Below are 13,345 nucleotides of genomic sequence, written 5' to 3' on the forward strand. Positions count from 1 at the left end.
TAACAGCAAAATGAGTATCAGAAAAAAAAATCTATAAAGTGATCCTTAAACTAGTGTGGCAATCTAACGTGTCTCAAGTCAAGTGTCAACATACATCAGGGAATACAAAACATGATCCCACGACCCACATTAATGTTCTTTTTTTATCACCATCATCAAATTAAAAGATAACACGCGATACTGGGGAAATGCCAAACAATCTGGCAGCCGTGTCACAAAACCTGATTCATTACATGCTTACACCTACACCATAATAGAGGTACCTGAGAGGGGTACGATATTTCCAGGTTCCTGGCAAGGTAAAAATGTATGTGTATGGACCTCAAATCTTTCGTTTGATGACCAAATAGTAATATTTTCCAAAAAGGCAAAGTTTCCGGATACTACTATTTTAAGGCGGTTCATTAAAACTGCATTGCTGGATACGATGAAGAGAGAAAAAGAAAGAAACTCAAGGAAAACTGGATTCATAAATTTGAGATTGCCGACTAGCTACTGAAACTAAAATAGTTATTAATGCTCTATCCTTTTCGACATGATAAGAAGCGTTTCCCTGACGATGGTATGATACATTACAGCTTGATGTAATGATTTCACTATAGACGTCCAATATAAACGACTTCCGGAATATAAAGCCAACTGCATGTTAGTTCTGACATTCCTATTGTCTTATTAAATCATGGGTACAGAAATCTAAATCGAAACCGCGGGCAACAACTAAAGTATACTTAAATGATTTTTGCGCTAACTAAGGCTGATTAAACAAGGCATTTATATACCGTGATACCACACGGAGTTGTTTAATTGTAATAACCTACATTTTACAGGTGAAAACCCCTGTTCAAAATTTAAGCATTGTAGTTATTTTCTGGCCATTATTAAAGATAGTAATTCAAGTCGACTTGGTGATTTTGATTCTAAGTAAACAAAATTTGAATTCTAATGCAATGTGAGTTCAGATAGTATAACGATTTTAGTGGCTTGAACCTGCATTGTTATCCGTTTGCTAAACTTTAATTCTATGTAATTTGATTTAATATAACTTTAAAAAAATCGTTTATTTGTTATTTCAGATCATATGCATGAAGGATAAGTCGAACAATGAATTATTTATCTCCAATATTAATCTTCCTGGGGTTATGTTATGTAGGGGCACAAGATTTGCCACTATTTGGCACACTGACACTCCAAGACATGCTAGATCCTGGGGTAATGCCGTCAACAACCGAAAACAGTCCTGATGCGCAATTACCGATGGTTGGCAAAGCGGGAGAAGAAGAAGTTCCAGTTATATATGACGCTTACTTTGGGAAACCAATTACATCGAAAAGACGTAATTTCTTAGATGACGTTGCGAACGGGACCATGTAAGTAAAAACACGATAAAATAAATAATTTACCTATGAATTTGAGCTAGCCTTATACAGAAGAACCGGGAGGTTATAGTTCGTTAATGTGTTTGCTTTTTGTTCAGAAGATCATAATTTCTAAATTATGGCCAATGACATTTTCCCTTTCATTCTCTCCAGACTAAATTTTAGGGTCGAAGCCCTTTTTATATATTTTTTGAATGGGAAATCATCGAATGACTCCTTGCGCTTTGGGTTGAGCGGAAGGAAATGTCAGACTCCTACTAACTGAAACGGTAACCCTTTCGGACAATCCTGGTGGGTCGGAACACTAAGAATACAAAAAATCCTTGGGGTAAAAAGTAAACGCTATTACTGAGACACCACTCTCCGTCCATGTATCTGACACCAGGCTGTATATCGTGAACCGCGATAGCTTCACAAATATCAAACATAAAGATCTTGGTTAATAAACAGTTATTGTTTAGAAGACATTTTAGTCGATATTGGTGATTAATCTATCCTACTTACAGAATAAGTGATTTTATTTTAGAAAAAATAAATAATACAATGGTAACCCAGGATTCAAACCTGCAACTCCATGTAAATATCAGTTGAGTGCAGATCACATGCTAAACAATATTAAAAAAACTAAGTAGCTTTTCGGCGGCTTCGCCCGCGTGGATGTCGGTTATATCGCGTGTCCAAGAGAACTCTTCAAAAGTCCGGGATAAAAACCATCTTATGTTCTTTCTCAAGGTCAACTCTATCTCTGTACCAAATTTCATTAAAATCAGTTCAGTGATTTAGACGTGAAAGCGTAACAGACAGACAGACAGACAGACAGACAGAGTTACATTCACATTTATAATATTAAGTAGGGAAGTAGGGATATTCATCAGTCAGTTAACAAAAGTTTATATCTGAGATTCAATAACTTGTTTTCAGTCTGTGCACAGTAGCCGTCAAACCCTGTAATAAGAACGAAGGTCGTCGTGTGGATGGTACCTGCACGAATCCTAAGTATCCCTCCCGAGGAGCTGAGAAGACCCCACTCCCGAGACTGCTGCCAGCGCACTATGGACCAGGTAAGGGTGTGATATGACACAGCTAAAGTAACAGATTGATATGAATTCAAAGCAGATTATAAAATACATGATATGATTGGCGAGGGCTGAGGCCTTCTCTGAACATGAAATTTATTTTGTATTGCCATTTCCGATTCTAATATTTGGATTTATTTGTTAATTTTTCTTTCATAAAACCGCAAGGCCATCCCGACATAACATTTCTGTTGCCGACTCTAATGTGAAAACAAAATCACACTAGCGTTTCACACCGCCACATGCATATCTTGATGATTGTTCATTTAAACATCTTTGTAAGGAATTTTTTTTTCGAGGGCTGTTTCCCGGTTCCTATTTTACTTAAAGCAATCTGTGTGATTCTTGGTAAACGAAGCAATTGCATTGGTCCATGAACTTTCAGTACTTAATAATATAACATCCGTTTACTCAGGCATTTTTTCGGGATTGCAAGACTAGTTGTAATGTTAAATACCTTCTGCAAAAACTAAGTTGTTGTTCTGCAAAAGCACGGAGCTAATTATCAAAATATGACGATTGATACGCTTACACTAATATATTATTATAGTGTGAAGTAAAAGATTTCCCCTCGTCGTCTTTTCATCTCTTGGCCAAATTATTTAGCTGTGATTTTGTATTAAGCTTGGTACAATAATGCAGGCAATACTCTAAGACCAGCCCGAGATGGTTCGGAGCTCCCTTCAGCACGACTTCTCAGGACCTCACTGATCGGGGACGGGTTCTTCAGAGACCACCATTTTTCAACCCTCGCCACGCACTTCCAAGTGACTTCCGCTGGGGACAACGTTGATCTTCTGTATTTGTGTAAGTTAATTTTTTATAATAAAATAATAGCAGCTCTTATTCGGTTCAAAATACGAGTCTATTTGGAAATGCTATACTTTTAGCTAACGGGATTTCACAGATCAATCTTGTAAATTTTAGAGGACAGAAACTTGACCAGATCAGCACTGGTTGGTATAAACAAATTTACCAAACATATCGAGAATATGTACACTACCACCTAAGTTCACATTGTGGAACGCAATAAACGTATTAAGTATTGAGTTACAGTTACCTTCGTTTACAGTCCGATACACCTTAGTCAGTGACTGCTGCCTCGGCAACACTCCAAACAGAGTAAACCCAATATGTATCCCGATTCCTGTACCCGAAAGTGACCCCTACCTCCAGCGGGAAAATATCAGGTGCCTTAACCTGACTAGAGTAATCACATACCAAGAGGTGGGGTGTCTGCCCAACTCACTGCCAGCTGAAAGAGTAAGTATTTAATGTACTTATCTTCGTTGAAAACCTGTTCGATGTAAAAATGTACAAAATAATAAATAGCACGCCGTAAGTCATCGGCAAACTTACAGCTTCTTAAATAACAACACACAAAACGAACCATTTGTTTCGCAGTACTCCGTTGCAACGCCATTACTGGATTTAGGCATAGTATATGGGAATACGGAACTGAGAAGTAGATCAATAAGAGCGAATCAAGGTGGTTTGCTGGCGTTCAGGATGGAAGGAGATCGTGAGGTGCCAAATGGAAACAGTCCTCTTTGCATACGAAATTCAGCTAATGAAACCAGTTGCTACAATTATGGTAAGAACACTAACATGAGACATTAAACTGAATGTATTATACTTATTACGAACTTGTACCAAATTGTTTCCATATACGTTCGGAAACAGATAAAAGTTTCAATCTCGAAAACTATTAGTTCTAAGTCTATACGTAACCAAGAGATCGTTGACCTCTTTGACTTCCGAGCAATAGCAATTATTTTCAAAACACGGACTTTTACGTCCTTTTGACCTTTGTATTTTTTTTTAAGCCGGCACGACATCAATGTCGATTTTTCACAACTTTATAATAACGCCGTAATAAGGTGTATACAAAAATTCAGCTCACTAGGAATGATTCCGTAGATAAAACCTAAAATGACTAGACTATAAACATATGAAATGTTTTACTTATTCATTAGTAAAAATGGAAACGTCTTAAACCATCTGCTTTTCTCAGGTGACGACTTGCAAGGAAACCTCCTCCCTGGAATGTTCCTAACGACGATGTGGTTCTTCAGAGAGCACAATAGGATTGCGCGTCGTCTGTTCAAGATCAATCCTTGTTGGGATGACGAGAAGCTGTTCCAGACTGCAAGGAAAATCAATATAGCGCAGTGGCAGTATATTTTCTACTACGAACTGATGCCGGAGATACTTGGTAACAATCTCACAAAAAAAAACAGCTGCACACTACTATCAATTTGTTGTTCGAGTTGTTTTCGAATTGTTTTAAGTGAGACTAACTCTAACTAAAATCTCCCATCAGGTCGTAAAAATGCCTTGGAAAAAGGCATAATATACCAGACCCACGGCTACGTTAATGACTTCGATCCTCACCAAGAGCCAGGAGTGATACGGGAGTACATTGTCGGCACCCGGTGGTTCCACACGTACCAACCTGGACCACTTGAGTAAGCCTTACATGATTCATTAATTAATAACACACTTAACAAAACAATTTGTTGTTTCCTCTACTCTAGTGACCTCACAACTCGATATAAACCACGCCAGACATTAAAATGAATGATAATAAAAAAAAACTATGAAAATCTTGTGAAAAGGTCAATCAATCAATCATTCACAAGATTTTCTCCTTTAAGTAACAGTGTTTTTTTAATCGAATATACTTGTCGAGGCACTACAAACATTGACACACCAATGTTTCCTATTTTTTCTCAGTATGTACAGCAAAGGCGAGTATCAGGGCAGCATATCAGCACCATTACTCAATTTAAGGAGTGGATACCTCGCCAACAACAACAGCGAGGCACAGCTCACAGAAGGGTGCTATGTACAGCCAGCTGACAACTTTCCTGACTACGTCCTAGCTCCTGATGTAAATATACTTTTAGTGTTTAACTGATTAGTGTGGAGTACAATGGCATAGGTAAAGCCATGTCGAAATGATAAATTTATTTCACTTAGTCTCAATGTTATAGTTAGATCGCCCGGTACGACTGTGAAGTTTTAATAAAGTTTGTGTGACATCTAATATGGTTCAACGCTAATATTTTATCTACAGTTGGTGGAACGAGTAATACCCTTGCTGTTAGCTTCCGACGTCACCGCAACTGACTTCATGAGAGGCCGTGACGCTGGTTTCCCTCCTTATAATGATTACCGAAAGTTCTGTGGAATGAAGCCCGCCAAGAAATGGGAAGACCTCTACGATACTATTGACAAAGACGTAAGTTGACAAAACTAAAGTGATATATACTTATGTTGATTATACAGCATGCTCATTGTGATAAACAATAACGGATTTTATCTCCTGTTCTCCACAGAAAGTAGAAATACTGAGTCGTATTTACGATGAAGTTGACGACTTGGAGCTGATGGTAGCCATCTACGTGGAGCGGTTCATGCCTGGCGCCTTCTTGGGGCCCACGCTCTACTGTATCATGGTACACAACTTGCTGCTCTGGAGACAGTCGGACAAGTTCTTCTTTGAACATGGAGGCTTCCCAGCCGCCTTAACAATCCGTGAGTGTTTAATGAAATTGAAACATTTCATTTTTAAATTCCTTTAACAGACTAAATCATCGGCCATTCTAAAAAAACCAGATCATGAATCACAACGAAAACTTGGAGATTTAAATCAAACAAACGTTAACTTCTAGCCCAACTTAACGAGATTCGGCAGACCAGTATAGCACGCGTACTATGCGACAGTGGAGATGACGTCAAGTATATCCAGCCGGCGGCCTTCTTCAGACAAGGACCTTGGTAAGAACAGAATTAACTGGCGCATTTCAACAAAGCTAAACAAAATATCAATGAATCATTTAATGAAACGCCTTCCTTGGATCAATACAAATAGTCGAAAACTGATTCGCTGGAGTACGATTTGATGAATACTTTCCCGCAAAGTAGTAAGTCAGTGACTGCTAACTAACATTTTTAACTTACAGGAACCCGCCAATACCCTGTCAAGAAATCAAGGGAATAAACCTGAATAAATGGAAAGACAGCTCGTGTTCAAAAAAGAAGTAGAAAAACTTACTGAAATATTCATGCATACTCCTGAAGTGTCAAAAACTTTCTATCATACATAGGCAATCAGTGTGGTTGCCTTTTTTAAACTATTTACTTCTTATGCTTCACGAGCATGTGATCTCCAGCAGTCTTCGGCGACTTGAAATATTAAAACAAATAAAAATCTGTTTAATCGTGTTTCATTTTAAAGGTTAGCTATAAATAGTTTTGTAGTTTTTCCTTTTTTCTCATAAAAGCTTGCATTTCATGATTTGCAATAGGTTTATTTTTGTTTTCTAACTTCTAAGTATTTATAATTGAGAAAAAGGTTGTAGAACCAGTTGAATCAGAGCGCAGACGGATAATCTTCCGACAAACGACGTGTTTGTCAGATATGATTGCGAAGTAAAATAGTAAAAGTATTTGCAAATATATTTATTTGACCATTTTCCTGTTTTTTATCAATAAAATGTAAGCAAAACAATTTACCTTACCAGTTTTCGGCATACACCTTATCAGGTGCAGTGTTGGTGTTACTTAGACACATAGGCACGACACAATATTTATACCTAATTGTTTTTCTCCATGGTAAATTAGTCAATATATTCAGACACTTCTTAATGTTTCTGTACTAAATAATTCACAGGTGATACAATCCCTGTTGGCGCTATAACAATTTTTTATAGGTGATTATTTACCTTTAACAATTGTTTTTCTGACTTATCTGTACGGAACCCTCAGTGTAGTGAGTCCGACTCGCACTTGTTCGGTTATATTCAACAAATCTTGCTTTAAGTGTAGGTGTATTAGCACATTTGCCTTGACTGTAAAAACCCCATGATGACAAACGGATTACGCCATTCGTCATCATCGCTTTTTCTCAACTTTATTGTTAAATGTACCTACCATGGCAGGCATCTTACTATTCTTTCTCAATTGAGACAGCAATTCAATAATACCATATGAATATGCTATATTCGAAGTTTTCGTTAAATTAATGCAGCGAATACATCTATTCTGAACATCGGTATTAGAGTTTTTCAGGTTTTATGATCAATTGATGAAGCGAATACGAAGACATAAAGTCCGTTTTATTAGTCCTTTCATCGGCGATATGGTGTTAATGATCAGCAAGGTAATTAATTTACACTTATACTCACGTTGAAATTTGACTGTTTTGATGTTATTAACGATAAATTATTAGCTAGCGTATTGCTGATTTCATGTATTTTAGGATTTTTAATAGTTTTAAGGATGATTCAAAAAGCTACTATTTCCTGCAGGATTATTAGTATCCGTAAGCAATAATCCGTAAATTCAGTGTTTTTATACATTCATAATTTGGTGTAAACATTGGTTATTAATTTTAATGTAACAAAACAAACTGAATATATTCCGACTTATTGTTTAACGTTGACTTAACAACATACTATTTAGTCACCGTGATGTAGATGTGTATGGAGATAGGCTTCAGCTACGAAAAATAAAATCTAATCGGTCATCCTTATTCGACTTGGTGTTGATTTTTGGGAGACCGTTCATAATTTCCATTATTATATTCCAGTCCATCGTATTATTTATTAAAGTTTTTTAAGTATTGGTATATTCTTCGAAAGTGTTAAAAAAATACAGCAAAGAAAAGGATGTGTTTTGTCTTCTTTAGTTTTTAACAATTTAAGGAAGTAGTAACATAAGTACTAATGAATATCCATAAGAAAATATTACAGTTGCAGTCGACATGGCTGCCCGGAATATAATAGACAGGACCTAAGAAAACTACTTAAGACACTTTAAAGATAAACAATGAAAACAAATACAAATGAAAAGTTTTTACTTACAAACACCAACAACAAATTATTGCGGCAAAACGATGGAACAAGTGAAACAGTTTAAATATTTACATAGAAAACTAATAGCAGTAATAAATGCTACAGCCACAACGTATTAATTATGATTTTACGATTATTTATGTTTATCCCATAATTAATTGAAATATAAAAAAAACATATAATAACTCTTGCCATTTACGAGAAGTCTTTTTATAAAAAAAAAATCAGTTTCCACTGCTGCAGATTGTCGAAGTTATCGTAATAAAACACAGAAAACTATTTAAATGCATTTTTTGGCGGTTAGGTTCTAAAGATTTTTTGGGATGTCTCGGTCGTAAAAATCATGTAATTCCTTTTTATCCACATTATGAAAAGTTCAGCCAGATATTGGAATTCCCATTTATGATCGTACCGACCACGACATTTCATTTTTATTTTACTGCTAGAAAAATGCATCTTCTTTGAAAGTGGTATCTGTCCATCTGTCACAGTTAATGAGATGTGTAACTACAAACGGCAGTACACTTACTGATCCTGCATGCATGGACATGGATTATTTCATTTCCGTTGTACGTACTATCACATGGAAATTTATCCATACAACGTATACATTGTGTTTATCAGTTGCATCATGCTTAAAATACAAACTTAGAATGAGACTTGTAATGAGAAATTTTTGTGCTAATGTGATTGGTTAAAGGGAAAAAAAATATCATAAAACCACATATTTTATTTACTTTATATTAAATTGAATAGGATAATGCGTGATATCCTTTATAATATAAAGGATATAAAAAAATTGCATTGATCATCAATCAAAACTAAAGGAATAAAAGTTAATATAATAAGTAAATCCTTACTATGCATAGACACGCAATAATTAATAATATAGAAAACTCATAGGTGCATTCAAATTTAATATATTGAGATCAGAAGAACATACATGGGTATTTGCCTAAAAAAGTCTAGTAAAATACATCGCAGACTTATTTTTTCTTTTGTCTAAACAAGAGAAAAATATGGATAATACAGTATGTTGTAATCTTGTGTGACGACACATTTACTTGTACAGTGATAACAATAAAACCGACCGAATCAAATTTCGTGTTTTATTAAACATATTAGTTGAACTGAAAAAAACACCTAAACTATTCAACGTGTTTTTGTAAAGTAAGTTGTTTTTTAATTTAATGAAAAATTGAAAGTAAGGTTTATAGTATTCAAATGATACGATGGGCTTTCACAAGCATATTATATTCACATGCACACATTTAAGACACCCAGACAAACTATAAAAATGGGATTTTCGTAGTGACCCTCACCACTGGGCTATCCGTGCAGGTTTTATTTTTTTACAAGAAATACATTATCTGTAAAAAAGCAACGGCCTACCAATCACTGTTCATGAGATGCAGCCTTGTAACAGACGTATGGACAAAAGATCTAAACCCGGATCAACAAGCATTGCTATTTGTTTCTAGTCCTGGTGCTATATAAGTATGAATTCAAAATAAATATGCATACCTACTTACTAGTTGTCTGAATACCATGATAAAATCTGTTTTGTTTAGAGCTATAAGTGAGAAAAATATTATATAAAAAATACCGATGAAAACCGCTGGTAATACCTAGCAAAACAAAGTATTTAAATTAATTCTACCTTATTAAGGCCAATCAAAGTATTTATAAGCCCCGCTCCGGCTCGGAATTACATATTTTATTATATTCATTTTGAATTTCACACGCCAAATACAATAGTATTATCGCGCTTGTCTGAAATTACATATCTTAATAAAAAGAAAGTGGTTTGGTACCTTTCATATAGCCTACAGCAGATGTTAAATTTTCTCATTTAATAATTAAAATTCCCGTTTGCATCATCAAATGAATTATTAAATATTTTATAATAATACTACCGTATCAAGTGGAACAATGGATCGTACCAATATATTACTGGTTTTCGTAATCCTATGTTTTGTGGGTGCACCAGCAGAAGAGAGCAGCCAGGAGGTGGAGAGAGTAATATATGACTCATACTTTGGGGAACCAATTACAACTAGAAGGCGAAATTTCTTAGAAAGCGGTACGAATGTGACTGCGTAAGTAATAACATTATATCAATAATATTTTTTTTGTGCATTAATTGTTTAAAAAATTGTAACTATAAAACTGTATTACCTTTAACCTTTAACTCTGTGTTGGTGGTCTTTTTTTGACAATTACCAATTAATAATAAGTTTCGCTCATCGAATAAGAAGACTTTTGCCAAGTAGACGTTGAAATTCTTTTCATTTTTATGTCCCATTAATTTATTTTTCAGTCTATGCACAGTAGCTGTGAAGCCTTGCAACAAAAACGAGGGTCGTCGCGCTGATGGTACCTGCAGCAACCCCAAGTACCCTTCTCGAGGTGCCGCAAAGAACCCGTTCCCTAGGCTTCTGCCGCCAAAGTTTGGACCAGGTACTTTGTGACAATGAACGATGCGCTAACACTAGTTTGTTGGAGAAATTAGAAAGTTTATATAAGTTGCAAATCGTGGCTTGGAATCCTGCCTAAATTGCTCAATCCATTCGAGAGCTATGATGCCACAGACATACAAAGAGACAAGTTAAACTTGTAACACCTCTGAAATTAAATCCAGATACCAAACGAGAGCCTCGGTTGGTAGAGACTTTCATTTTCTTCTAAAAATCGTAAAGCGGATTATAAAATACATCTATTTACCAGTGCCGAATTATCCACTTTAGGCCAGTGCCTAGGGGCCACTATGACCAGGGGCCCACCACTATGACTAGGGGCCCAGCACTCCCGATGAAATAAAAAAAAAAATGAAACCACGGTAGAAGCCCACATTATTGACACTATGCATCTAAAAGAAAGCTCAATAAATTTTTCACTGAATGAAAATAACTTGAACCAAGGGGACCCCCACTTCTTTGTTGCCTCGAGGCCTCGAGGCCCCTGGGCCTCTAGATCCGGCCCTGCTAGTTACTACGTATCAACTGGGTTGTCTAAAAAGTTTTTTTATTAACTAACATATACCTAGGTTCAAATAGAAATGGCGAATTCGTAGGGGTTCACCACATCATATGGCAGACAATGCGGCTTCTTACTGTCAAATGCCAAGCAAACTATTTCAAAGCCCAATATTTTTAATGATAAACGAGAGGAATTCTATCATAAGAGATCATTTCAAAACTAGTTATTATTCATAGTAACTTTCGTAAGACGGATCTAAAATATAAATATAACTAGCTGTTGCCCGCGACTTCGTCCCCGTGGGTAGAAGATATAAATTATGATTTATACCTGCCCTGTTTTTTTCACATTTTCCATTCTATCTTCGCTCCCATTAGTCGCAGCGTGATGATTTATAGCCTAAAGCCTTCCTCGATGAATGGTCTATTTAACAAAAAAATATTTTTTCAATTTGGACCAGTAGTTCCTGAGATTATCGCGTTCAAACAAACAAACAAACAAACAAACTCTTCAGCTTTATATATTAGTATATATAGTATATATTAGTATAGATAAGTCTTTATTTATTTATTTAATATCGCACCATTTTTACTTGTTTTTACTAGTTTTAGACGGTTTAACCGTGAGTTGACGTGCTAGTGGAGTCCGCACTCCGCAAATCCTTTTTTTTATTATAATTTATCCATCCGTACTCCTTAGATATTAAATGCCCAAAGTGTTCAATATATTTTACTAACTCAAATTCAGGCAATTCGCTGAGACCAGCGAGAGATGGGTCGGAGCTGCCTTCAGCTCGAGCTCTAAGGACCGCTCTTATCGGGCAAGGTCACATCACAAGCCACCATTTCTCCACCTTAGCACCGCACTTCCAAGTTACTGTCGGCGTTGACAGTACTGATTTACTTTATTTGAGTAAGTTGCTGTTTTATAATATAACCTACCCTAAACTTGCTTTACTAATCTTTATTTTTATATAAGCAGTGGTTATCGCTTAAAATCAGCGATCCTCATGCTCGTTTGCCTTATACCTAGTTTTGAAAATAAATCTAAATAAATTTACATAAAAAACAATACCAAAGTTATAAAGTTGCTATTACCATTTTAATGCTATTATAATTTGCCACAGAAAATATCAGTGTTAGTTTACAAGATTTAAAAAATGTAATTTCTTAGAAAATACTCACTATGAGAACATTATATTACAGTCAGGATCATCCAAGAAATTGACTGTTGCCCGAACAACACTCCAAGCCGTGAGAATCCCGTGTGTATCCCGATCCCCGTCCCTGCAGATGATCCTCAACATCGGATGACCGGCATCAGGTGCCTCAACGTTAGCAGAGTTATTACATTCCAAGAAATGGGGTGTCTTCCGAACTCCATGCCGGCTGAAAGAGTGAGTAAGCTTGAACATTTAACAAGTTAAATAAAGCCAGCAAGTGTAAAATGAAGCCAATAAAAAGTTATCTGTTTATGATATCATTCCGGCTCATCTTCGAAATAACTGAGCTGATTTAAATAAAGCGATAGCTAGATAGATGCATAGGAGAAATTTCGTTTAATCTTTACTATTTATATTCAAACTTATAAAGTAGGTCACGATTTAACGAAATTCTATCTTTTGCGAAACGGGACCCTGTGAAACAAATGGAGTCCAGCAGTATGTAAACAAATTTATTTTCAGTTCTCTTCAGTTACACCATTACCAGACTTATCGTTGATATACGGTAACACAGAAGAACGGACCAATGCAATAAGAGCCAACCACAGCGGTTTGCTCGCGTTCAGGATGGAAGGAGGTCGAGAAGTGCCGGCTGGACAAAGCCCGTTTTGCCTCGATAACAGACCAAATGAAACAGTCTGCTACAATTTCGGTAGGTCCCAATCATGACTATAGTTATATAAGGTCTGAATAATTTAAATGTTCAATTAGAGCCTTTATGCAAATGATTGTATCTATCTCAGAAATACATCTAGAAGATAAGTTAACAGCGAACTATGTCATAAAAACAATTAAAATCCTCTGAACTCAACAGGTGACGAGTTACAATCC

The 13,345-nt window shown here is 36.0% G+C and overlaps 2 protein-coding genes across 2 annotated transcripts; both read left to right on the forward strand.

Moving 5' to 3' along the window:
* Nucleotides 1–210: 210 nt before the first annotated feature.
* On the forward strand, nt 211–6,661 carry LOC113502108 (peroxidase-like). The gene is made up of 13 exons (XM_026883489.1): nt 211–949; nt 1,074–1,367; nt 2,298–2,437; nt 3,095–3,259; nt 3,525–3,715; nt 3,857–4,046; nt 4,467–4,667; nt 4,776–4,920; nt 5,189–5,345; nt 5,532–5,696; nt 5,794–5,992; nt 6,130–6,235; nt 6,421–6,661. The coding sequence occupies exons 2-13, from the start codon at nt 1,102–1,104 to the stop codon at nt 6,500–6,502; spliced, it is 2,007 nt and encodes a 668-aa protein (XP_026739290.1). The 5' UTR covers nt 211–949; nt 1,074–1,101; the 3' UTR covers nt 6,503–6,661.
* A 3,584-nt stretch (nt 6,662–10,245) lies between these two features.
* On the forward strand, nt 10,246–13,199 carry LOC113502086 (peroxidase-like). Its single transcript, XM_026883467.1, has 5 exons — nt 10,246–10,412; nt 10,634–10,773; nt 11,980–12,204; nt 12,498–12,688; nt 12,977–13,199. The coding sequence occupies exons 1-5, from the start codon at nt 10,246–10,248 to the stop codon at nt 13,181–13,183; spliced, it is 930 nt and encodes a 309-aa protein (XP_026739268.1). The 3' UTR covers nt 13,184–13,199.
* The last annotated feature ends 146 nt before the right edge of the window (nt 13,200–13,345 follow it).

Source organism: Trichoplusia ni, chromosome 16 (genome assembly GCF_003590095.1).
Source record: "Trichoplusia ni isolate ovarian cell line Hi5 chromosome 16, tn1, whole genome shotgun sequence".
In the NCBI taxonomy this organism is placed as follows: domain Eukaryota; kingdom Metazoa; phylum Arthropoda; class Insecta; order Lepidoptera; family Noctuidae; genus Trichoplusia; species Trichoplusia ni.